Source organism: Vanellus vanellus (genome assembly GCF_965231255.1).
Source record: "Vanellus vanellus genome assembly, chromosome: 26".
NCBI classification, from domain to species: domain Eukaryota; kingdom Metazoa; phylum Chordata; class Aves; order Charadriiformes; family Charadriidae; genus Vanellus; species Vanellus vanellus.
In genome coordinates, this window is record NC_138931.1 from 2,683,975 (window position 1) to 2,707,091 (window position 23,117).

The following is a 23,117-nucleotide window of genomic DNA, read 5'->3' on the forward strand; positions in this document are numbered from 1 at the left end:
GGGCTCTGAGCAGGCAAAGGGCACCCCCGCTCGCGGGATACGGGCGCTTCACATCGGCTTCGCAGCACCCACAGCACCGACCTCCCCCTCGGGAGGGTTCGGGTCATTCCTGGTGCTGGGAGCCTTCCCAAACCCGACGGGTGCTGAGCCTCCTGGAAATGGAATGAGTTTCTTCTCCTGCTCTTAGCAGCTGGGAGCAAATGTCCCCCCTGGGAACGGGGTGGGAAAAGCGGTGGGGGGGTCAGGTCGGTGTCGAGGGACAGAGCCGGTGCTCTCCCGAGCCGGACAGGCGGCGAGGCTGGCGGTGCCCCGGTGTGCGCTCGGTCGGGCGGATCTGGAAGCTTCGCTTGTAAACGCTGGAGAGGGAGAAAGGGGAAAGGAGGAGGGGAAAAAAAAAAAAAAAAAAAGAGCCTTATCTCACATGAACAAGCATGAGCCGGGGCCGGAGAGACAGGGAGGGAGGAGGGTCGAATCTAACGCAGGGCATGTGTCTGACGCGCGGCAGAGCAACGCACGCTGCCACGAGAACATTAAATTTTAAAGGGGACTGGCGGGGAGCGCCAGCCGGGGAGGGGTGGGCAGCTGCCTTCGCTCGCTGCCTGCGCTGGGGCTCTTGGCTCTCGGCAGAGCTTCCCCCACGCTGCCAGGGGCTGGCGGCTCCGAGCGTGAGTACCGGCAGCATCCTTTTGCTTCACCCTCCTCAGCATCCCATCCCATCCCATCCCATCCCATCCCATCCCAAGACAGCCCCCCTCGGCTCATCCCATCTCATCCCTTCCCATCCTGAGACAGCCCTCCTTGGCCCTTCCCTTCCCTTCCCTTCCCTTCCCTTCCCTTCCCTTCCCTTCCCTTCCCTTCCCTTCCCTTCCCTTCCCTTCCCTTCCTTCCCTTCCCTTCCCTTCCCTTCCCTTCCCTTCCCTTCCCTTCCCTTCCCTTCCCTTCCCTTCCCTTCCCTTCCCTTCCCTTCCCTTCCCTTCCCTTCCCTTCCCTTCCCTTCCCTTCCCTTCCCTTCCCTTCCCTTCCCTTCCCTTCCCTTCCCTTCCCTTCCCTTCCCTTCCCTTCCCTTCCCTTCCCTTCCCTTCCCTTCCCTTCCCTTCCCTTCCCTTCCCTTCCCTTCCCTTCCCTTCCCTTCCCTTCCCTTCCCTTCCCTTCCCTTCCCTTCCCTTCCCTTCCCTTCCCATCCCATCCCATCCCATCCCATCCCATCCCTTCCCCCAGTTCATCCCAGCCGTATTTGCTGACCCCTCCTCCCCCCCGCAGGTCCCAATTAATGGATTCTGACATGGATTATGAGAGGCCAAACGTAGAAACTATCAAGTGCGTCGTGGTCGGGGACAACGCGGTGGGCAAGACCCGGCTCATCTGTGCCCGTGCCTGCAACGCCACGCTGACCCAGTACCAGCTCCTCGCCACCCACGTGCCCACGGTGTGGGCCATCGACCAGTACCGCGTCTGCCAGGAGGTGAGGGCAGCCGGGGAGCCGGCTGGGGATGCCGGGCTCACGGATGCCCCATGGGAAGCCCAAGGAGTTGGAGTTACATCCTCCCCCCGGGGGGAATTGGGGATTACTCCTCCCTGCCCTGCGTGCGGTGAGGACAGCCCCGCTCTTGCAGGGCTCAAGGACTCAGGACGGTGTTTCTGTTCCCGCAGGTGCTGGAACGCTCCCGGGATGTGGTAGACGATGTTAGTGTGTCCTTGCGGCTCTGGGACACCTTTGGAGACCACCACAAAGACAGGCGCTTTGCCTATGGCAGGTAGGGTTGAGGCAGAGCCTCGTGCCGCCCTGGGCAGGGAGGGAGGGCAACGCCGAAGTGCGGCGGGGTTGGCTCCGTCATCAAGCTGGACCTTGACCCTCCTCTCCTCGCAGGTCCGACGTTGTGGTTCTGTGCTTCTCCATCGCTAACCCCAACTCCCTGCACCATGTGAAGACCATGTGGTACCCAGAGATCAAGCACTTCTGCCCCCGCGCCCCCGTCATCCTGGTGGGCTGCCAGCTCGACCTGCGCTACGCCGACCTGGAGGCCGTCAATCGGGCACGGCGTCCCTTGGCCAGGTGGGACTCTTGTGCCCCCATGTCCGTGCCTGCCCGATGCTTTCTCCTTACCATGCGTCTGAAGAGGTCTCTTCATTATCTCCCCTCTTTTTCAGGCCAATCAAACCTAACGAGATCCTTCCCCCGGAGAAGGGGAGGGAGGTAGCCAAGGAGCTGGGGATCCCCTATTACGAGACGAGCGTGGTGGCCCAGTTTGGCATCAAGGACGTCTTTGACAATGCCATCCGTGCCGCCCTCATCTCCCGCCGTCACCTGCAGTTCTGGAAGTCCCACCTCCGCAACGTGCAGCGACCTCTGCTCCAAGCCCCCTTCCTGCCCCCCAAACCCCCTCCGCCCATCATCATCGTCCCAGACCCCCCTTCCAACAACGAGGAGCGCCCAGCCCACCTCTTGGAGGACCCCCTGTGCGCGGACGTCATCCTGGTGCTGCAAGAGAAGATCAAAATCTACGCACACAAGATCTACCTCTCCACCTCCTCCTCCAAATTTTACGACCTGTTCCTCATGGACCTGAGCGAGGAGGACCAGCAGAGCACCGTGGGGCACGGCTTCGGGGTGGCCGTCACGGCGGCCGCCGAGCGGATGCTGCACCAAGAGGAGAGGCACCACGGGCGGGATTTCCTCCTCCGAGCCGCCAGCTTTGACATCTGCGAGAGCACCGAGGAGGCCGGATCCGGCCAGCGAAAACCGTGCCTTAGAGCCTCCACCAGTGATGGGATCCTGCGGGGCAACCGCTACGAGAACGGGGAGCGAGGGCTGCGGCGGGGAAGGGACCTCTCCTCTTGGAGCCGGGCTTTCACCAGCATCCAGGAGGAGATGGCAGAAGACCCGCTGACCTACAAGTCCAAGCTCATGGTGGTGGTGAAGATGGATGCTTCCATCCAGCCGGGTCCTTTCCGGGCCGTGCTGAAGTACCTGTACACGGGAGAGCTGGATGAGAACGAGCGGGACCTCATGCACATTGCTCACATCGCTGAGCTGCTGGAGGTGTTCGACCTCCGGATGATGGTGGCCAACATCCTCAACAACGAGGCGTTCATGAACCAGGAGATCACCAAAGCCTTCCACGTCCGGAGGACCAACCGGGTGAAGGAATGCCTGGCCAAGGGGACTTTCTCGGGTACGACCCCGGGCCCAGGGGGGAGGACCATCCGCAGCACCCCCTCTCCCTTGCCGGGAGGCTCTGCTGGATGGATGTGGGGCTCGGAGCTCCTGGTTTTGCCCCGTGCGTGAGCGGAGCGGCTGTGCCGCGGGTCGGCAGGCACTTGCTCGCCTTCCCTGGGCTTTTTGGTCACGCTTTGCATTTCTGGGATTTTTACAGCTTGCTTTTTTTTTTTTTTTTTTTTTTTTTTTTTTCCTTTTTTTCCCCCCCCAAGAAAGTGTGAGTGTGACAGTCCTTCCCCGGGGTTTCCTGCTCCCCAGCCCGTCTGACAGCTCTGTTTATTTACGGGAGAGCAGCGCAGGCGACTTCCTTCCCTCCCAGGGCCCTGATTTTCACAGGGTCAACTGATTTATGAGGAGCGATGTGCCCTCGGTAGGACCTCCCCAGCTTTCCCCCGAGCCACCGCGTGCCGCCGGTTTGTGCCGCGATGCTGCGGGGTGACATCCCCGGGGGGTGGGGGTGTGTGTGAACCTCCCGACCTCCCTCCGGCTGAATTTGTTTCATGAGGATGGACCTTGACGTGTCACTGTCAGGGGACAGATGTGCGCTGGCGCATCTCAGGGAGAAGCCCCGGTCCGGGGTGGAGAGCGGAGTAGGGGGGAGCGGGAGGTCCCTGTTGTCCTTCCCAGCTCCCCCGAGGACTCGAGCTTGGGGGAGCCGTTTGCCTCCTGGGTTTTCCCCACGTGTCATGCTTTGCCTTGGGAAAACCCCTGGGAAGAGCCGGAGTCCCGCCACCGCCCTTCCCTGAGCTCCTCTGAGCCGGCGGGGGGATGCTGCAACAAAAAAATAGAGATTTTTAGGAAAAATTATAGGGTATCTCAGGCTCTATCCCTTTCCCTCTGCTGTCCCCGGTGCGAGACTTTTTGTGGCCGGGGCTGGCTGTGCCCCAGGTGATGGGGACGGTCCCGGTAGCATCCCTCTGCTTGTCCCCAGATGTCACCTTCGTGCTGGATGACGGTGCTATCAGTGCCCACAAGCCCCTGCTCATCTCCAGCTGCGACTGGATGGCCGCGATGTTCGGCGGCCCCTTCGTGGAGAGCTCCACCAACGAGGTGAGGAGGGGCCCCGGGATTTGTCCTGGGATGGTGGGACAGCTGGGGACAGCCGTGGGGTGACAGCCGGTGCGTGCGTCTCGCAGGTGGCACTTCCTCACACCAGCAAGAGCTGCATGCGGGCGGTGCTGGAGTACCTCTACACGGGGCAGTTCAGCTCCAGCCCCGACCTCGACGACATGAAGCTCATCATCCTCGCCAACCGCCTCTGCCTGCCACATCTGGTGGCTCTCACCGGTGAGTTGGGGCAACTGCAGCAGGCCAGTGGCCCCCAAGCTTGGTGGCAGCGTGGTGCTCCCGTTGTCACCCCCTTCCAGCCGCCCTCTAACCCCGCGTGTCCCCCACAGAGCAGTACACCGTCACCGGTCTGATGGAGGCAGCACAGATGATGGTGGACATCGATGGGGACGTGCTCGTGTTCCTGGAGCTGGCTCAGGTAGGACAGGGTGGGAGAGGACCCCGTGCCGGCAGGGCTGGGGGATGCCACGCGGAGGGGTCCAGCAGCTCCGGGGGATGGTGCTGTCCTGGCAGAGAGGACAGCCGGGTCTGGTCTTGGATGTCCGTGGAGGAATAGGGCGAATTCCTTCTGCTTCCCCGGTGGTCCGTGCCATGGTGGCTCTGACGCGTGCTCCATCTCTTCCAGTTCCACTGCGCCTACCAGCTCGCCGACTGGTGCCTCCATCACATCTGCACCAACTACAACAACGTCTGCCGCAAGTTCCCCCGGGACATGAAGGCCATGTCAGGAGGTGAGCGGGGGCCGGGGCAGGGTGAGGGGGGTCCCGGTGGTCCCGGTGCTGTCCTCACGCCCCCCCACCCACCCTGCAGAGAACCAGGAGTACTTCGAGAAGCACCGCTGGCCACCGGTGTGGTACCTGAAGGAGGAGGATCACTACCAGCGGGCGAAGAAGGAGCGGGAGAAGGAAGACTACCTCCACCTCAAACGGCAGCCCAAGAAGCGGTGGCTCTTCTGGAACGCCTCCTCCTCCCCTTCCTCCTCTCCTTCATCGTCGGCAGCCACAGCCTCCTCTTCCTCCCCCTCCTCCTCCTCCTCCTCGGCTGTGGTTTGAAAGCCCGTCCTTGCCCTGGCTCCAGCATCCCTGGGAGGAGACGGGGAGGAGGAGGAAGGGTGGGATGACCTGCCCCAGCGCCAGCCGTGGAGCGGACGCCGCCGGCCGCAGCCCCAGAGGAGACGGTGGTGTCGGGGCCGGGCGCCAGCCCCCGGGCGCCCCGGGAGCCCTGCTCTCCCTGGGCCGCGGGGACCGAGAGAGACCCCCGAGCAGAGACCGAGCAGCGGGAGAAACTCATGTTTACAGGAGCACGAGGGCTGTGTTGCGGTTTTATTTTGGGGTTGGTTTGGGTTTTTTTGGAGTTTTTTTTTTTTTTTGGTTGTTTTTTCTTTTGACCATCAGCAGCGTGAGGAAGAAGAAGAAACCCATCCCGCTTTTTGATCGGTAACCAGAAGCTGCAGGATATAGTTTGTTTGTCTGACAGCATCTCACCACCCCGGGCAGCCTGGGGGGGGGGGTGGTCCTGCCGCCCCCTTCGACTCGCAGCAGGGTCAGGCAGGGTGCAGGGGACCCCGGTCCCCAAATGCCTCCACAGGCACTGCAGCATCCCTCCTTCCTCTCACAAGAGGGGTCTCTCCCAATTCAGGGAGCGGGAGGGGACAGGAGCCCTCTCCTCCCTGCCTCTAACTTTTCATCTTTTTTTTTTTTTTTTTTTTTTTTAAAAAAAGAGAACTTAAAGCAAAAAAATAAGACAACCCCAAACCCACTCTCCCCACCCCAACCTGCCACACCAGAAACCAAGCCCAGGCCCCCAGCTTGGGATTTTAGCCTGGAAGGCTCCCTTGTAATAAATGGTATTTTAAAAGCCCAGCGTGGTCCCTGTGTGTTTGGGAGGAAGCGGCTGGACACGGGGCATCCTTGTGCCCTGCTCGGGGTGACCCCCGCACCCCGCCGCCAGCGCTCCCGCGATGGGCAGGGACAGTGGAGAAGCGTTGCAGGATCCGACCACCAAAAAAAAACCCAAAACCCCTCGTACAACGAGAGGTGGCTTTACCACCGGACTGACTTTGCATGTCCCACCTGCGTGTCCTTGTAGGCGCCCCAAACACGGCGGGTACCGGCAGGAGAAGGCTTTGCGGGACTGGCGGGCAGGGCAGGGGAGCAGGAGGGACCCAAATCTCTGCTCGCCCCCCCCCCCTCCCCAGCCGGGAAAGCTCCTTTGAGCCCATCCCTGGCAAAGATGCTGCTGCTGCCGGAGTGAGCGCGTAGGGACGGAGGATGGCCAGGATGGCACCTAGGGATGCTGCCGGCAGGGATGCTCCTGGTGGTGTCCCCTCCCGCCCCGCATTGCTCCTCTTCCCGGCTCCCCTCGGCAGAGCACCTTGGAGTCGCCCGTTTCGCATGCTCGTCCTCAGCCACGGACGCAGGGGCACGGTTGCGGCTCCAGCGAGCTTACACTCGAGTCTTTTCACACTTTGCAGCACCAGCGAGCAGGTAGGAGGATGAGTTTCTTGCCCTTTCGAATCCGGGTGCTCGCCGTTGTTTCCAAGTCCCGTTCACCTGCCCCGGGCCAGGACCCGAACCCAGTGTACCAGCACCGCATCCTGCACGTGCCTGGCCCTGCAGGAGCTCCCCGCCCGGGTTTGCATGCTTGGGGGACACCGCTGGGGCTGCCGGGGACAGGACCTCGGGCATGACACCTCCTGGCAGGTCCCCGAGAGCTCCTGCTTTTAGCACTTGCCCCGGACCCGCGTTATCGATAGCAGCGGGCAGCTCAAGGGGGCTTTCCGGGGCGAGCAGAGCCCCTTTTTCTCACTAAGCACCGCATGGATTTGCAACGCAGCTATTGCGACACGCAGAGCCCTGGCTCGGTGCAGCCAGAGCGGGGAGCACCGGGGTTCCCCCCCCCCCCCCCCCCCAGCAGCTTCACGGGGAGGGGGTCAGCAGCATCGCTTGGCCCCGGTCTCCCATCCCCTGTACGCTCGAGGGACTGAGATTTCAGCCTCCTTATTTTTGCAGGCGACTGAAAAAAAAACCAAACCAAACATGGGGCTCACGGCGTAGGCGTGAAGGCAGAGAGAGCCCAGGTTTGCCGCTGAGGGTTTTCCCCCGGCAGGAGCATCGCCGGTGGGGACCGTTCCCAGCAGGATGCCGGCGTGGCAGAGCACCAACGCCACGGGCCGGGTCCTCGGTGCCACGCGGAGCAGCTGCCGAGCATCTGGTCCAGCTCCTTCGGTGCCCACTGCAGCCTGGAACAGACCATCGCCAGCGTTTATGGCAGAGCAAAGGGGGGGGGGGGGGGGGGGGGGAAACAAACAGATGAGAAACCAGGAGGTTTGTTGGGTTTTTTTTTGTTTTTTTTTAAAGTTTATTCTTCCTTCATAAAGAGAAATGTAAAAACTGGAAATAGCAAACTGGCTGGGCCAGAGCTCTGTATAAAAACACACAATCATGCATAGTAAAAAAAAAAACAACACTATTTTTATATTAGCTTTTAAGTTAATATATGTACACGTTTACAATTACCAAATAAATACATAAATACAAACTTTCTGCTTGTGTTTTACGGACAGGACTTTTTGAGGTGTCGGTGAGGAGGGGGGAGAAGGGGCGGCAGCGGGAGGGACGGGCGCTTCGCAGCACAGGGCGGCCCCGGTCGCGGAGAGGGGCTGCCGATGCCCTTCCCACCCTCCCACCGTGGCGGGGAAGGTCCTGGTGGTCCGGGCTGTACCGGGGTGGCAGCACACGTCGTCAGCTCAAGTAACGCAGTAGTTTTTCCAGCCAAGTTGTCCCTGAGCTATGGGTGAGAGCCAGAGCAAGGGGCAAAGTGTTTGAGGAGCGACCCATCCAGCTGGAGGATGGGCGGTGGGTACCCACAGTCACGCTCGGACCTCAGTGCATTCACCTTTCCACGCTGGCTGGTGACAGCCGGGGACAGCAAAGCCACCCTGTGGCCAAGGGAATGGGAACTAACCGATTTGAGCAAGGTCACGGAGGAGGAGGTTGCTGGCACAGTGATAGATGCTGCCCACGTTCTCCATCCTGCTCCGAGGAGGAGCTCACTCGCTCCCCGCACCGACCCAGAGCGGGTAAATCACGGGGGCAGTCTCTTCTCCCAAGTACGAGGCGATAGGACAAGAGGAAACGGCCTCAAGTTGCGCCAGGGGAGGTTTAGGATGGACATTGGGGAAAAGTTCTTCACGGAAAGGGTTGTCAAGCACTGGAACAGTCTGCCCAGGGAAGGGGCTGAGTCTCCATCCCTGGGGGGATTTAAAAGACGGGGGTCGACGTGGCCCTGAGGGACACGGTTTAGGGGTGGACTTGGCATTGCTACGTTAAAGGTTGGACTTGATGCTCCTTAAAGGTTTTTTCCAACCTAAACAATTCTGTGATTCCAAATCATTCCCGCTCTCCCCTCGGAGTCCAGTTTCAAACCGATTCCGAACAGCAAGCAGAACCGCTATCAGCTAAAATGCAATTCAGTCAACAGCTTTGAGAAAGTAACCCAAGAACCCAGCTAACGCTTGCCCACCGAGCGCACAGCATGAAGCTTGCTGGCCAGCTTAAGGGATGTTCTACAAGCAGAAGCCATTGCGTGATGCCAGGAACCCACCCCCACCCCACCCACCCCCACCCCCCCGACAAAAAAGGATGATCCAGTTAAAAACCACATCCTGCACAGGCCCTTCTCTGCACCGATCCTGAAGATGTCTGCGCGGTACCAGTGCTGCCAAGCGAGACAGTCCCAGAGGCAGCCTGCGGTAGGTTTTAGGCTCTTTGCTTTGAGCCAGTGAAATCACGGCGGCCGCTTGGATTTCCCAAGGAAGCACCGACATCGCGCCCACAGCTTCGGCAGAGAGGACCCCGAGGTCTGTACTTTGCGAGAGGATCAAATCCTCTGGGCTCAGCTGTACTCTACAATGGCTTCGCAAAGAGGAGAGCTATAAAAACATAAATCTCAGTTGTCCTTTAAGAGGTATTCACGGCTTTAGCTTGAAGTGGGGAGAGGCAGGGCCCGCCCCGCTCCTCAGCTCACTTCGTATTGGAAAAATCCCTGCTGGACCAGCTTGGAGGAGATGTCCTCCGCAATCCCGCTGAGATTGATCTGGTGTAGGGTCTCCAGCAGCGTGTTCACGGAGGCGTTCATCCCTTGTCTGTTATGCCACGTGTTGAGCATCTGGAAGAAGGGCTCCAGCGAATACTTGTCGTTCATCTCCGCCAGGGCAATATCGTTCTCCAGCAGATCGAGGGCTCGGCCGTATCTCTTCCAGTCCTTGTAGGGCACGTCTCGGGCAAAGATCTCAAAAGAGCGCCGCAAAACTAAAAGGGGGGGGGGGGGGAAGGGAAAAGCTTAGAGAACGGGGTAGAGCGCGGACGGCTGGGTCAGAAAGGATTTTGCCCGTAAAGCTCATCCCGCAGGCTCACCCCCTCCCGGCCCATCCCCAGCGCTTACGGGTAACGGGGTCTTGTCCTTGCACGGGAACCAGAATCTTCCGCTCGTTGCGGATGTTGTCCTGCACCCCCGGCCTCCCCCTCTGGTACCTCATCAGCCGCCGCAGCAGGTAGTCCTGCGGTAGGAGAAAAGCACAAACCAGCTGAGTCGGGTGGTCCCGGGCAGGCAGGGCTCACGCCGGCCCCTCAGGGAGACACCACCTACGGCAGCGGCGTCCACCCTGCCGTGGTCCCAAGGGCACGATTCGCTCGCTCATCCTGAGGTTGAAGGGGCTCCGGTACAGCGCAGCCCTCCCTTTAACCCGGGGTCCCCACTGGGGACCACGGATGTGCCGGCGCCTCGGCCAGGGAAGCGATAACGGCGCTGGAGAGGGGGCTGCGAGCGCCCCACACGCAGCGGGGCACTACCGGAGCCCCTCCTCTGCTCGGCCCAGCTCTGCCGCATCCCTGCGGGGATGAGACTCATCCTCCTGCTCCTCCAGCCCCGCCGGGAGCTGCAGGCAAAAGCGGGGAGCAGAGGGGGGACCTCAGCCCAGCCCCGCGAACGGAGGAAGCATCCCGGCAACTCACCACCGCGCTGCAGGACTTCCTGCTCAGGTCTCTCCCGTCCCCTGGAAGAGAAAAAAACCACGCTGTGATCCCTCTTCCTCCAGGCAGGTCCCTCTTCCCACCCAACCCAAACCCGCGCAGAGTCCCCCGCTCGGGGCGGGCGCTCCGGGGGTCCGCGGCGCTCACCTGGGCAACGGCAGCAGCCACACACCCAGAGGCAGATGAGCACGAGCAGGACCACAACCCCCACCACCACGCTGGTCACGATCAAGCTGTCTAAAGCGGATAAAACAGGGTGAATGGGTGGGGAGCTGCTCCCAGTCTCCTCGGCAGCAGCTCGCACCTCCATCCCTCAGCCCGTGTCCCCCCCCCCATCCTCCAGCAGCCCCCCAACTCACTGGAGGAGCCGGAGAAGGTGCCGGTGGGAGGACCGCACTGGCGGTCGCTGTGGGGCGTGCAGGGAGCCAGCTCCACTTCGTCCTTGGGACACCTGGGAAAGGGGGAGACGGGGCGGGACTGAGCGGCTGGGGACCCCGGCACAGATCCCGGCGGGACCCGCCGCGGCACCCAGCTCACCCGGGCCGGCACTTCTGGCAGATCTCGCAGGGTTGGTCCGGGGAGCAGAAGGTGCCGCTCTTGCAGGCGCACTGCGTGTTGCTGGTGGCTCGGCAGGGACTCAGCTCCACCTGGTCTGCGGGAGAGAGGAGAGACGGGTCTACCCCAGCCCCTCCGCGCCACGCTCCTCCACCCGCTTCCTTCGTTAACGCGGCTAACGACCCGAGCTGACCCCGCAAGCCTGGGGAAGACCAAGTCACTCTCTGCTGCGGAGTTTCAGCCTTACCCTTTCCTGCCCCACACCTCACCATGCCCAAGAGAAAAGCAATGCTGGCATCAAAGCTCCACCAGCAGCCTACGACGCTGCCGTGAAGCCAGTCCTCCCGGTCCTTGCTGGATGGAGGTCTCGCGTCCACCTTTGCGCAAGGGATGCTGCATTGAACGGAGATGTAGGTCTGGCACAAGCCGCTACACCGATTCCAGACCCAGCCTGCGCTACCAGCCAGCATCGCCCTCTTACACGCCAGCTCCTACCTTCCCGACAGGTCCAGCAGCGAAAGCACTCGGAAAAGTCGTTTGGGTATTCGATGTATTCATCTTCTTTACACGGCAAACACAGGCTGGAGCCGTTTTGCTCTTCACAGTGGTGTGCGACGTAGGCGCCTGCAAGAAGGGAGGAGAAAGCAAGGGTGGATCTGAGAACACACAGCAGAGGACAGAGATGGCTTTGCAGAAAGGGAGTTGATTCCGCTGTCGGTGCAGTTAAGAGGCAAATTAGGAACGATCAAAAGGAAAACATTCCCGTAACGAGTCTTCAGATCTCACGACACAGGGGCAGGGGAGAGCTGGAGCACCCGCTGCCTCCTGGCAAGGACGCGCCGGCTCCGCAGGCAGAAACGCGGCGAGGCTGCACGTGGTGTGACGGATGTTTGAGACCATCTTACCCGCAGGGCACTTCTTGCAATAGCGATCGGTGTCCTGGACTTGGTAAAACTCTTCCCCTCCCCTGCTTGGCTCCAAGGGATCCAACTTGTCCCTCCTGTCCAGCGCTGCTGCAGCAGTTCTCAAAGCAGCTTCCTGTTAAAAAAAAAAAATAAAAAATACACAAAACCTGGGTTAAAAACCACCCCAAGCCCACGGAGCGAGGGAAGAAAGAGAAGGGCAAGAGCCGCTCTGCCCAGGGCACTCGGGCGAAGCGGGAGAGGAGCTCTGGGATGGGCTGGACGCGCCGGACCTGGCGGCCAAACCTCCCCTTGATGCGGGTGAAGGTCACTTTCCCCGTACCAGGGTGGTTATTTCCTCGGCAAAGCATAAGGAGGAGGTTTGCAGAGGGATTCCCGTGTGCCGGGTTATCAGCGAGGCAAAGGCTCGCTAACGCTTCCTTAGGATAACATCGGGCCCCTTTTCCTTCCCCAATTTCTGAGCTCGTGAACCAACAGCGCCGAAGAAAATGGAAGAGCAGGGAAGAGGAACAGGGAGGGCGTTTGTGGGGAGGAAACCGGCCCCGTGTCAAGGCTGGTACGCGGCTCCTGTGCCCACAAGAAACGCCCGGGCTGCTCTGGGCTCCCGGGGGACAGCACGGCCTCCGGCGTTTCCGCATTATCCCCGTTATCTGGCTGCGGATCGGGAAGCCAACGGCCCCGTTTCCGCCAGCTCACCCCGCATGTTTCTGCTGGCTCAGCTCTTTCTGCACCCGCCAGCTCGCTCCAGCCGCGGGGGGAACGATGCCCGACGGGAACGGCCACTCGCCCCATCAGGTACCCCACGTACCCGAAGGGGACGGTGCCCTCGGCACCCCAACCAGCACCGGGCACAGCCCCTTATGGGTATAAACGGACAAAAAGCCGCCTCTGGCTCCAGCCCTGCGTTGGAGGGAAGGACGATGGCCGGCCACGCTGTGTGCTGCCCGCAGAGACAGTCTGGCAGAGGCACCTTCCCCTTCCCCTCCCATTAACGGAGCCCAAAACCTGCCTCTTAAAGCAAATATTTCTTCTGTGAGTCAGAAGCTGCCTTGAAAAGCTGAAACAATAGAGACCGAGCTGTCCCGGTCTCCCCAGCCAGCCAATTCCCCCCTCATCCTCCCCGGACACTTCCCGCGCTTTGTAGAAGGAAGGGGGTGAGTGCCAAAACCGACCGCGGCAGGTCCGACAGTCACGGGGCCGCAGAGCGTGACGCAGACCCACAAACAACACCGCCGAGACCGGCCAGGCCACGGAGAGGGCAACCCTCCCCCCCTACACATCCCCTAACACACAGCTTTGCCCGGACAGACACACGGACACAGAGAGGGCGACCCTCCCCCCCTACACATCCCCTAACACACAGCTTTGCCCGGACAGACACACGGACACAGAGAGGGCGACCCTCCCCCCCTACACATCCCCTAACACACAGCTTTGCCCGGACAGACACACGGACACAGAGAGGGCGACCCTCTCCCCCTATACATCCCCTAACACACAGCTTTGCCCAGACAGACACACGGACACAGAGAGGGCGACCCTCCCCCCCTACACATCCCCTAACACACAGCTTTGCCCGGACAGACACACGGACACAGAGAGGGCGACCCTCCCCCCCTACACACCCCCTAACACACAGCTTTGCCCGGACAGACACACGGACACAGAGAGGGCGACCCTCTCCCCCTACACATCCCCTAACACACAGCTTTGCCCGGACACACGGACACAGAGAGGGTGACCCTCCCCCCCTACACACCCCCTAACACACAGCTTTGCCCGGACAGACACACGGACACAGAGAGGGCGACCCTCTCCCCCTATACATCCCCTAACACACAGCTTTGCCCGGACAGACACACGGATGCGGAGAGGCACAGATCACCCTCCCACCCGAGCCCCGGCCAGGCTGGGAATGGGACCACCTCCAGACCCTGACTTGGAGGAACCGAAGCCACATCCCTCCAACGGCTTTTGGCTCCGCATCTCCCGCCGCCGCTGCTTTCTCCGGCTGGGAGGGTTTGCAAGTTTATAAAGTTCTTTTCTACACAGCTTAAGGGAAAAAACCTCGCTGTGACCTCCCCGCCACACAAGCGGCTCTCAGGGCTTTACCCACTCCGGACTCGAAAGTCGACAGGGACTGAGCCCGGACAACCTGTCCCACCGCCGCACTGTCCCCGCGGGGGAATAAAAAAAAAAAAAGAAGTCTTTCTTCCCCATTGAAACTCCGCCAGGCGGTGAAGGCGATCACAGCAACACCACAGCATTATCTGCTGCTTGGACGGGCCCCTTAGGCGCAGGATTTCATTGCCTTGCACCAAACAGCTTCTCAACAGAGCTTGCCCGAGTGCACGATAAGGTTATCAGCCCACACCACCTTCCCCGGCGAGTGCCGTTCAAGTACCCCATCCCACCCCAGAGCCCTCGGCAGGCGAGGGCTGCCATCCCTGACCAACCCCCTCGGGGGGAAACCAGGCTGGGAGCCGTGGGCGAGACCCAACGGGGGCATTCTGTTCTCCAGAGCAGTTTTCACCCACAGTAAACATCCCAAGAAAGCAACGTTGCCTCAAGGCGGAGGAATTCCCAGGCACTGCAATCCCCGGTACCCACAGCAGCTAAAAGCCTCTTCCTTCTGCATGATCAGGTGCAGAAAAAAAAATGCTCTGGGAAGCATCAAGCTTTGAACTTTCCCTTCTTCCGACCCCCAGGTTGTTTTCCTTCTGAAGCGATCCCAAGGAAGGAGCGGGACTCTCCAGCAGAAGGGAAATCCCCCACCGAACTCCTGACCGGGGCAGCACCGATGCGCAGCTCTCCGTTGTCGCACGAGAAGCTTTTAGCCAAAGGTGTTAAGGACCGGCGATAAAAGATGCCAGGCGGATACCTGACATGCCCCTGCTCACTCAGGTCGGACTACTGCAGGGGGTTTCCCCCCCCCCCCTCCCCCCCCAAAACTTCCCACAGATGGAATCTGAGCTGTGGCAAACGCAGGGCCCCGGCGGCGGCGTTCCTCCTCGGAGCGGGTGGCCCAGGTCCAGGCATGATGCAACAAGCGATGGGGAGCGGGGGAAGGAACTGCAGCCACAATACCGTGCGATTATCACGCGGGGCAACATCAGTCCCGATCGGGTCCCCCTCCCCTTTTCTTTTATTAAAAAGGAAAAAAAAAAAAAACCACACAAAATATTCAAGAAAGAGGCTGTTAAGAGCGTGACGGGTTTAGTAAGGCTTGACTTTCTCGGGCAGGTCTAAATAAACTCTCGTAAGCAATAAAAGGAAGGAACTGGATGAGAAGCCCACGCTTTTAAAACCTGTTACGGGCAGTGCTGACTTCAGTAATAGCAATCCCAGCGCGGGAGCAGCCACCACGTGTCCCGGGGCCGCGGCTCCATCGTGGTGGCAGGGACTGCAGGCCAGCCCCGGGATAAAACTCAGCGCAGGATCCCCGGGATAAAACCCAGGGCAGGATCCCCGGGATAAAACCCAGGGCAGGATCCCCGGGATAAAACCCAGCGCAGGATCCCATTGATTTCAGGTGAGACAAGACTTGAGGTATTTCTGAGCTCTATAGGAATGCCCAATCCACGGGGAAATGTGATACGCGCAGGTGGGATTTTCTGCCCTAAAAGCCAGTGGCGCTAAGGGTTCGGACATCCTTTGGGCAAGTCGGAGAGGCAGCGGTCCTGCATCCCACCCTGACGCTTTCTAACATCCCGCGCAGTCCTGGCGTTGCCACGAGATCCCAACCCCGAATGGTAAACAAGGTTTGGAAGCAAAAGGAGCGGAAATCCCCTCCGGCACAGGCAGTGCCATAGGGCAAACCTCCAGCCCCACGTCACCTCTGAGCCCCACGGCCCTCACGCAGCCAGTGGCCCAAGCGCTTGCGCACTTGCCCACTGCCCCACACCCAGGCAGGCTGAGATCACCTTTCCTGCCCCACCTCCACGCTGCCGCTTCCCCCCTGCCCCACAGCCTCAGCCCCACATATTCCCCGCCCCCCGTGTTCTGCAAACCCATCCAGGTGAGCCCCCACAGCCCTTCCACGGACCCTGCCCAGGTGAGCCCCCCCATAGCCTCAGCTCTCCCCATAGCCCCTGTGCCATGTGAGACACTCTATAGCCTCAGCCCCCTCCCCACATCCCCTGCAGCAGGTGAGCCCCTATAGCCCCTGCTCTCCCCATAGCCCCCAAATAAGGTGAGCTCCCCATAACCCCTGAAGCCCCCTCCATGGCCCCCGCTCTCCCCATAGCTCCCAGATTGGGTGAGCCCCCCATAACCCCTGGAGCCCCCACCATGGTCCCTGGAGCAGGTGAGCCCACTATAGCCACAGCTTCCCTCCTACAGCCTCTGACCCATATGAGCCCCTACCCTCCGATCCCCCCCCCCCCCCCCAATAATCGCTGGTAAAGGGAACACCCCCCCCCCCCCAACCCCCTGCTGTCCCCCAGGTAAGCCCCCAGCCCCCTGCTCCCCCACACCCAGGGGCTCCCCCCATTCACACAGCCCCCCCTCCCCCCCCCGCCTGGCTAAACCCGCACCCCCAGCCTAGGGCAGCCCCCAAACACCCCTGCTGCCCTCTCCCCGCTTTATCCCCCCCTCCGCAGGACCCTTTCCCAGCCCGGCGGACCATACCCCTCGACGGCGCGGCAAGCCCGGGCATGCCGCGGCGGCACCGGGCAGCACCGACGGGGGGTCCCGGACCCTCTCCCTCACCCCCCAACACCCACCCGTGTTCCCCACGACCCGGCCCCGGCCCCACGCACCGTGACCACCAGCAGCAGCAGCGGCGGGAAGAAGCGCCGTCGGGGCGCGCCGCGCAGCCCCCAGCGCATCTTGCGCGGGTTGGGGAGGGGAGGGGGGAAGCGGAGCGCAACGGAGAGGAGCGGAGAAGCGGCGGGGACGGTTCGGGGGCGGGCACGGCTCGGGACAGGCCCCGGGAGGGCTTTGCCACCGCGGGACGAAGGACTCCGACCTCGACGGATGGTGCAATGTATGGAGCAGCGCGGCGGCCCGGGGTTATATAGCGAGGGGGCGGAGGAGGAAGAGGGAGGAGGAGGAGGAGGAGGAGGAGCGGGACTGGGACGAGGAGTAGGACTAGGATTTAGGAGGACTAGGACCAGGAGGACTACGATTTCCGATGACGACGAGGCCCCGGAGGGCCGTCCCAGGGCAGGCTGCTCTGCCAAACCTCCTCGTGGTCCGGCCACCACCGAGAAACCACAGCAGGGTTTCAGCGCGGGCTTTGGTAACAGCTGAACTCGCCTCTCACAGCACTTTCAGGGGTTTTTTAGCACGTCTTATTTTCCCTTTTTCTTTTTTCTTCCCCCCCGCCTGTGCCAATATCAGTTTTGAAGCTCCCAAATCAGATAGGAGCCGTCAGGAATGCTTCTCCCAGGGTGTTCTCGCTTCCCCGGCTCACGTTCTTTACCCATCACGCAGCAGCCACCTCAAGCGAGCAAATCCACCGATTTTAGTTTTCCAGGGAAAAGGGGGTTACACAAACACGCCCTGGTGAGAAATCCCGGCCGCTGCCGGGACTCCCGGGGGGGGGGGGGCATGGCCACGCAAGGTGCAAAGTCTCAGCGCTGCCGAAATGCTCGCTCGTCTTGCAAAACAGTCATCTTTTTGCCTCTGAGCTGGAAAGTGGGGAAATTCCACCACGGGTTTGGTTATGTGTGGTGTTGGGTTGCTTTTTCGGTTTGGTTTGTTTTTGTTTTTTTCTTTACGGGGAGGAACTTGAGCCAAAAGGGAAAAGAAGTTTAAAAAGTTAAACTTTTGGACTTTTTGCCATTACACAAGCAGCTCTTCTGCAGTCAGGTTATCTGGATAGCGCGTAAGAAAAATTACTCCGATGAAACAGAACCGAAGCAGAGGCACGATGATTTGTTAATCTTTTCCTAGCCCTGGCCTCCGAGCTAACTAATCCTGGGGTGTGTTAGCGGGATTCAACAGCCCAAGGCTTCAAGCGGGCTCCCTCCCTCCCTCGGAAATGCCGTGACTCAGTGACTCACCGGAGGCTGCGGCTGAATAACTCGTGAGTGCCTGATCCTTTTCTAACCCTGCCCAAGGCGGCGACTGCAGGTGAGAACCTGAAAGCGGGTGGCAGGGCTCAGAGGGGGCTGCAGGGAAAAAAGCTGCTCGCCAGGGAAAGAAAGAGCTCAGCGCTCTGGAAATCTGGGTGCCGACGGGGCTGCTGACCAGCGCACCAGCATCATCGTCAGCCCCAGGATGCGGAGGAAGGCGGCGAGGCTCCGCGGGTCCAAGGGGAACGGAGGAGCCGTAGCTAACCCACTCAAGACGGGGATATTTGGGAAGCATCTTCCCGTTGGTGACCGCACTCACAGCCGAGTGAGCGCTCATGCACCCAGCCATGCTGAGCAATGGAAACCTGGTTTGGTCCTTGCAGAAATTAGGGCCTGTCAATGCCAAAAATAATTAAGCTGAAGCGTGATTTAAAGGAGAAAAAGAATTCCTGCTTGTTTCCTGGGTGGGTACTTCTATTACAAGCCTCAAAAGTATGCAGGGCCTTTTGTTTAACCAAAACCATGTGTTCTGTGCTCTAGATACCACTGACTTCAGCTGAAGTCATTTGGGTCCTTGGAGAACAATTAATTTTTCAGTTAGTTCAGAAGAAATGCTGGTCCACAGCCTCTCTGCATTTGCATATTCTGCAAGGAATGGACCCGGGCTGTCCTCTCTCCGAAAAGCCAACCTGATGCTCTTTAGGGAACTGCGGTGCATGCACTCAGACGGGAGGAGGATGGACATGGGCCAAGAGGGACACAGGAGCGGAGCTTCCCAGTTTGCCCCATGGTTTATACTGGGCCCTCAGACACATGTCAGCAGCAGGAGGCCAACCCCCAGCATCCAGACCCCGGAGACCTCCTCCCCCTCTTCCTCCCCCTCCTGCCAAACACTTGTTACGAACCCGCAGCGCCTTCTCCCTCCGTCTCAATCTCCCCATTTATAAAACTGGACGAACAGAGTTATCTGCACTGACAAACCACAGAGATAATATTTTTACACAGCTCCAAACAAAGACGGCTTTGTGTCCGGCCGGTGAGTGTTTAAGCTACTGAGGGAGGTGGGTGATGCTCCCTTCTCCCACTCCCCAGCCCGTCCCGAGGGGTGGGACGCCCCGGCAGATACGTCATTCACCAGCCAAGCAAGAATTTCCACCCCGGCTGTGCTGGCATGCCGACCGTTTCCATTTAAGGCTGATTTGCAGGGCAGGCTCTGGTCACGGGCGAGAGAGGGTGTTTTGTTTATCACCCAGGGCCAGGCCTCCCGGCAGGCACCCCGTCCTTATCGCCGGCAGCCTGCTCATCCCCGCAGCTCCCTCCGAACCAGGAGCCCCCTGGGACCCGGGGAGGCTGCACCGCGACAGAAGCATCGGGGGAAAATTAAGCACGTCGAGAAGAAAATGGGACCCACGGTGGGTTTGGGATACTAAATTCCTCCCCTCCCCCCCCCCCCCCTCCCGCCGCTTCCTCAGCTCTGTTGCAAGTGGAAAATAAAATGGGTGCAAGGGTTTGAGCTCGCCTCCTGCTCTCTCGCGGTGGGGAGAAGGAAGATTGGAGCCCAAACTGCCCACAAAGGACGGCCGTAACAAACGGCCGGCTGGCTGGGGAAGCCTAGTCTTATCGGCCACGGTTAGTGGTTAACCTCGCACGAGCTGGCTGCTCCTGCGGCGCTCGACGGTTCAGACCCTCGGAATATTCGTGTCCTGTCTAATGCTCATCGTTCATCTTTAACAGAGATGGCGGGGCGGGGGGGTGGTGTGTGAAGGAGGCTCTAATCTCGCCTTCCAGAGCATTTTGCTTTTAACTGTGATCCTCAGCACACGCCGGGGAGGTGATGGGGTACGTGCCTATATATATTATTTTTGAACATCAGCATTCAGCTTTACCTTCAGCTTTTTGTTGCCTCTCATCTGTTTTTGTGCCTGGGAGGGATCTGAAGATGCCCCATAATTTTGACCTTCCCCTCCTCCAGATAACCAAACGATTTGTCTCATAAATGCCAAGTTCCTCTTCAAAAGAAGGAGGAAAAGGTCTTACGGATAGTCCAGGCTGTGAACTTGATGAGAACAGAGCTCAATTCCCCGCTGCACCGCAGCCCCTTCCTTGTGCAAGCCTGGGCAAGCCACCCCGGCCCTCAGCTTCCCCTCTGTGGCAGAGGGATGCTCAGACTTCTGTCTTCCCTCCCTTCGCCTGCCTTATCTTTGGGGTTCGGGAGATGCTCAGGGCAAGTGGCTGGATTTCCTCGGCCTTTCTCCCTTCAATTTTCCTGATGCGGCTTCTCCGGCTCTGAGCACGCAGGGGGAAGGGTTAAATGCTTCCCCTTCCTCTGCCAACCCAGACAGCTCCTAAAAGCAAGGGGAAACCCTAAACAGCAAATGTAGAGTCTGAACTAAGGTCTACCCTTTCCCCTTCCCTCCTCCCTTCCCTCCCCTTGAACCAGGACTTCAAAGGAGCTCTGGGATGGAGGAGAGGGGTGAGGGTGTTGCAGACTGTGAGCTGCAGCCCAGGCTCCGTATCCAAACCAAGGCACCTGCCAGCTTCCAAAATGGAGCAGAAACCGGAGCAGAAACCTCTGGTTCGGCAGGTCTGCGGTTTGAAACGGTCGATATTGCATAAAATCCAGCTTTCTGCTCAACCTTGGAGAGTCCCATCCCAAGTTAAATCTCTGTGGGGCAAAGCTGGGATGTTACAAACTCCCAGAAAAACCTGCAGCTGCCCTGCAGATGCCTGCTCCTGCAGCCCGACTGCTCCGGCTCTGCTCCACAGAGCAGATCCGCCTTCTGCCAAACCGCTGCCCAGCAGGACCGGTCTCATCCCCTGCCATGCGTAAGCCCTGAGACTCCGTGAAGGGACCGAGCTGCTCTTGTTCTATCTCCTCACGCGGCTACAAAAGCAAATTAAAAATTGGCTTTGGGGGTTATACACTGAGGATGCCTTGGATCTTTTTCCCAAATGTCTCAAAGCACATGGATACGTTCTTCAGCCAATATACATTTTTAATTTCTATCATCTTGTATCACAGTTTTTTCCACAGCTGAATTTCCAGGAGTTTCTCATGTGGCAGGATCCTGCGGGAGTGGGATCAGATCATCACTTGGCTCTTTTTACTGCCGAACATGTGACACCCCGGTCTGACAGCCTCTGGCGCCGCAGGTTCAAGGCCGATTTCCTCAGGTGTATAAACACAGCCTCATGCGGTTCCTTTGAATAAGACTCGTGGTCAGATGCCACCGCTCGGCTTCCTGGATGCAGTGTTTGCTTTGCTGACTGCGGCCAAAATGTGCCCTCCTTTAGCAGAGAAGAGCCGGGGTTGGTTTTTGGCAGAAGCGATCCTGGAGATTGCAGGTCCTGGGGTATGAATGGCTTCACAGCTAGAAGGCAATGTTATTTTGGGGCTAACGCTGAAAGGATTAATATAAAATTTCAGCTTGACACAGAAAGCTTAGAAGAAGATAAAAATAGGCTCTTGCCTCTGCTGAGTCATCTCCTGATTTAAAACATGGATCAGGGTGTGTTTAAAGGCTGCTCTGGGACCTGCTGCCTTCCCCACAGCATCTAGGTTTGGCCAGGGGAAAAGAGCCAAAGCGGTGTTACCAAAACCTCTGAATAGACCACCGCGGGCTGTTATTTACCGATGTCTGTGCCCTTTTGCTCACCAACGCACTGCGAGTCAGCAGGGCTGCGTTAAGGACCGACTCTGACAATGAATGTGAAATAATCTCAATGAAAACGAAACCAGCAGCCGCCTGTGGTTGTGAGCAGCCTTGCATGAGCACACCGCAGCCCCAGCAGGCGCCGGCACAGCTCAGCAGCCTCAGAAAACCCTCCTAATAAAAACATAGGGTAAAACAAGCTCCATGTCCTGTGTCTCTGAGGGCTGTCTGACCTCTCCCTGATCTCTAGAGAAACCCTGCAGGCACAGGGTGGCTCCTGCGTCCCAGCAGCTACAGGGTTAAGCTGATGACTGCACACCACTGGTCTGACTCAGAGCCTGCCAGAGGAATTGCAGCACAGGCAGACCGACCAAAGCAATCCTTCCCTCCCTGCCTCTCAGGGAAGCCAAACACATCTGAGAAACCTGGAAAGTCCAAGCACAAGGGCCGATTAACCCCTGAGTGTGCGCACGAGGGACAGGGCACCCAGAGCCGAGGTCCCAGATACAGCTCGATTCCCCCCTGCTCTGCAAGAAATATCACATATGGTGAATGCAGTGATACAGAAATACCCAGAACTTGGCAGCTCTGCTTAAGCAACAGCGTTTGCCTCCACTTTTTTAGTAGCGTTGAGCTTTGCTCTGAAAACATCAGACTTTGCATGAAGAAACTCCTCTCTTGCTCCTCTCCTGCATCCTGATGCAAGTCTGTTGCCCGCAGGAAACGGAGAATGACAATGATGCTGCCACATAAAGGGAAAAAAGAAAAACAGCTTTGAAAGGACAGGAAAGCCACCATCTGTGGATGTTAGCTGAGACAGGAGTTCCTGCAGAGCAATGCTGCTGCCACAGCCCTCAGCCACCCCAGCAAAGGGCAGGCTGGGGCAGCTCTGGTGCGGTTGTGTGTCTGCTGGGGCTGTTTGCAGTGTGCACTTGTGGGATGTCAGGCAGGCTCTTGAGCTACGCAGTTTCTCCCTATTCATACGTCTTGCCTGCAGCAGTCGGAGGAGCCAGCACTGGCAGCATCCCGCTCCCCACCATGTTGCCACTGGCTCAGTCCTGTGCGGTCTGCAGGGTCTGCACAGCACACCCTCTGCCATCAATGATCGCACAACCCTGCCTGTGCAAGCGGCCATGCACACCATTCCCGGGGTGATTTTCGCTAGGAAGGCGTGGTGCAGTGCTGCAGGTCCCCAGGATGATGGGATATCTCGTCTTGGACATTTGCCGCCATGACCGAGCTGAACCATCGCTTCTGTGTATGTCCAGCAGCGACTGCGTGCTGCCCACCCACCAACAGCCCGCGCGGGCCTTTGCGCCTTGCTGGGCTACAGCAGCAACACAAATAATGTGATGTAACACACACAAAAATCACCGCAGCTTAGTTTTAACTCGGGCCCTTTACATTCAAAGAACAGATGCATCACAGAGGCAAAGCAGCCCCGCTCCATGTGGTTCAAAGCAGGAAAAGTCGCTCCCCTTGGCTTTCTTGCCGGGCACCCGCTTGCCTTTGCTGCTGCTTGAGTTTGGGGCACACAGGGGGCAAGGCTGGCGAGGCCCAGGGTGGAGGCCCTCAGCACAGGCCCACAGCGGCCTCAGGCCTCCAGCAAGAGGGAGGAAACACAGGCCCCACTCTGCAGCATGACATCA

At 59.4% G+C, this 23,117-nt stretch overlaps 2 protein-coding genes across 2 annotated transcripts; one reads left to right on the top strand and one right to left on the bottom strand.

Moving 5' to 3' along the window:
• The first annotated feature begins 492 nt into the window (after positions 1–492).
• RHOBTB2 (Rho related BTB domain containing 2) lies at positions 493–5,677 on the top strand. The gene is made up of 10 exons (XM_082495739.1): positions 493–665; positions 1,261–1,462; positions 1,651–1,754; positions 1,868–2,053; positions 2,149–3,173; positions 4,149–4,267; positions 4,354–4,504; positions 4,615–4,703; positions 4,911–5,016; positions 5,096–5,677. Exons 2-10 carry the CDS (start codon positions 1,271–1,273, stop codon positions 5,335–5,337), a joined length of 2,214 nt encoding a protein of 737 aa, XP_082351865.1. The 5' UTR covers positions 493–665; positions 1,261–1,270; the 3' UTR covers positions 5,338–5,677.
• A 3,241-nt stretch (positions 5,678–8,918) lies between these two features.
• On the bottom strand, positions 8,919–12,587 carry TNFRSF10B (TNF receptor superfamily member 10b; the record flags this gene model as incomplete). The annotated part of the gene is made up of 10 exons (XM_082495841.1): positions 8,919–9,597; positions 9,731–9,845; positions 10,300–10,340; positions 10,465–10,554; positions 10,677–10,768; positions 10,855–10,969; positions 11,368–11,496; positions 11,778–11,910; positions 12,118–12,204; positions 12,492–12,587. The coding sequence occupies 10 exons, from the start codon at positions 12,585–12,587 to the stop codon at positions 9,305–9,307; spliced, it is 1,191 nt and encodes a 396-aa protein (XP_082351967.1). The 3' UTR covers positions 8,919–9,304.
• Between the last annotated feature and the right edge of the window lie 10,530 nt (positions 12,588–23,117).

Excerpts from the sequence above, each read along its gene's own strand:
- RHOBTB2 (XM_082495739.1), top strand. The coding sequence starts at position 1,271 with ATGGATTCTGACATGGATTATGAGAGGCCAAACGTAGAAACTATCAAG. Across the intron at positions 1,755-1,867 it reads AGGCGCTTTGCCTATGGCAG|GTCCGACGTTGTGGTTCTGT; the intron begins GTAGGGTTGAGG and ends CTCTCCTCGCAG. Across the intron at positions 4,505-4,614 it reads ACATCTGGTGGCTCTCACCG|AGCAGTACACCGTCACCGGT; the intron begins GTGAGTTGGGGC and ends TGTCCCCCACAG.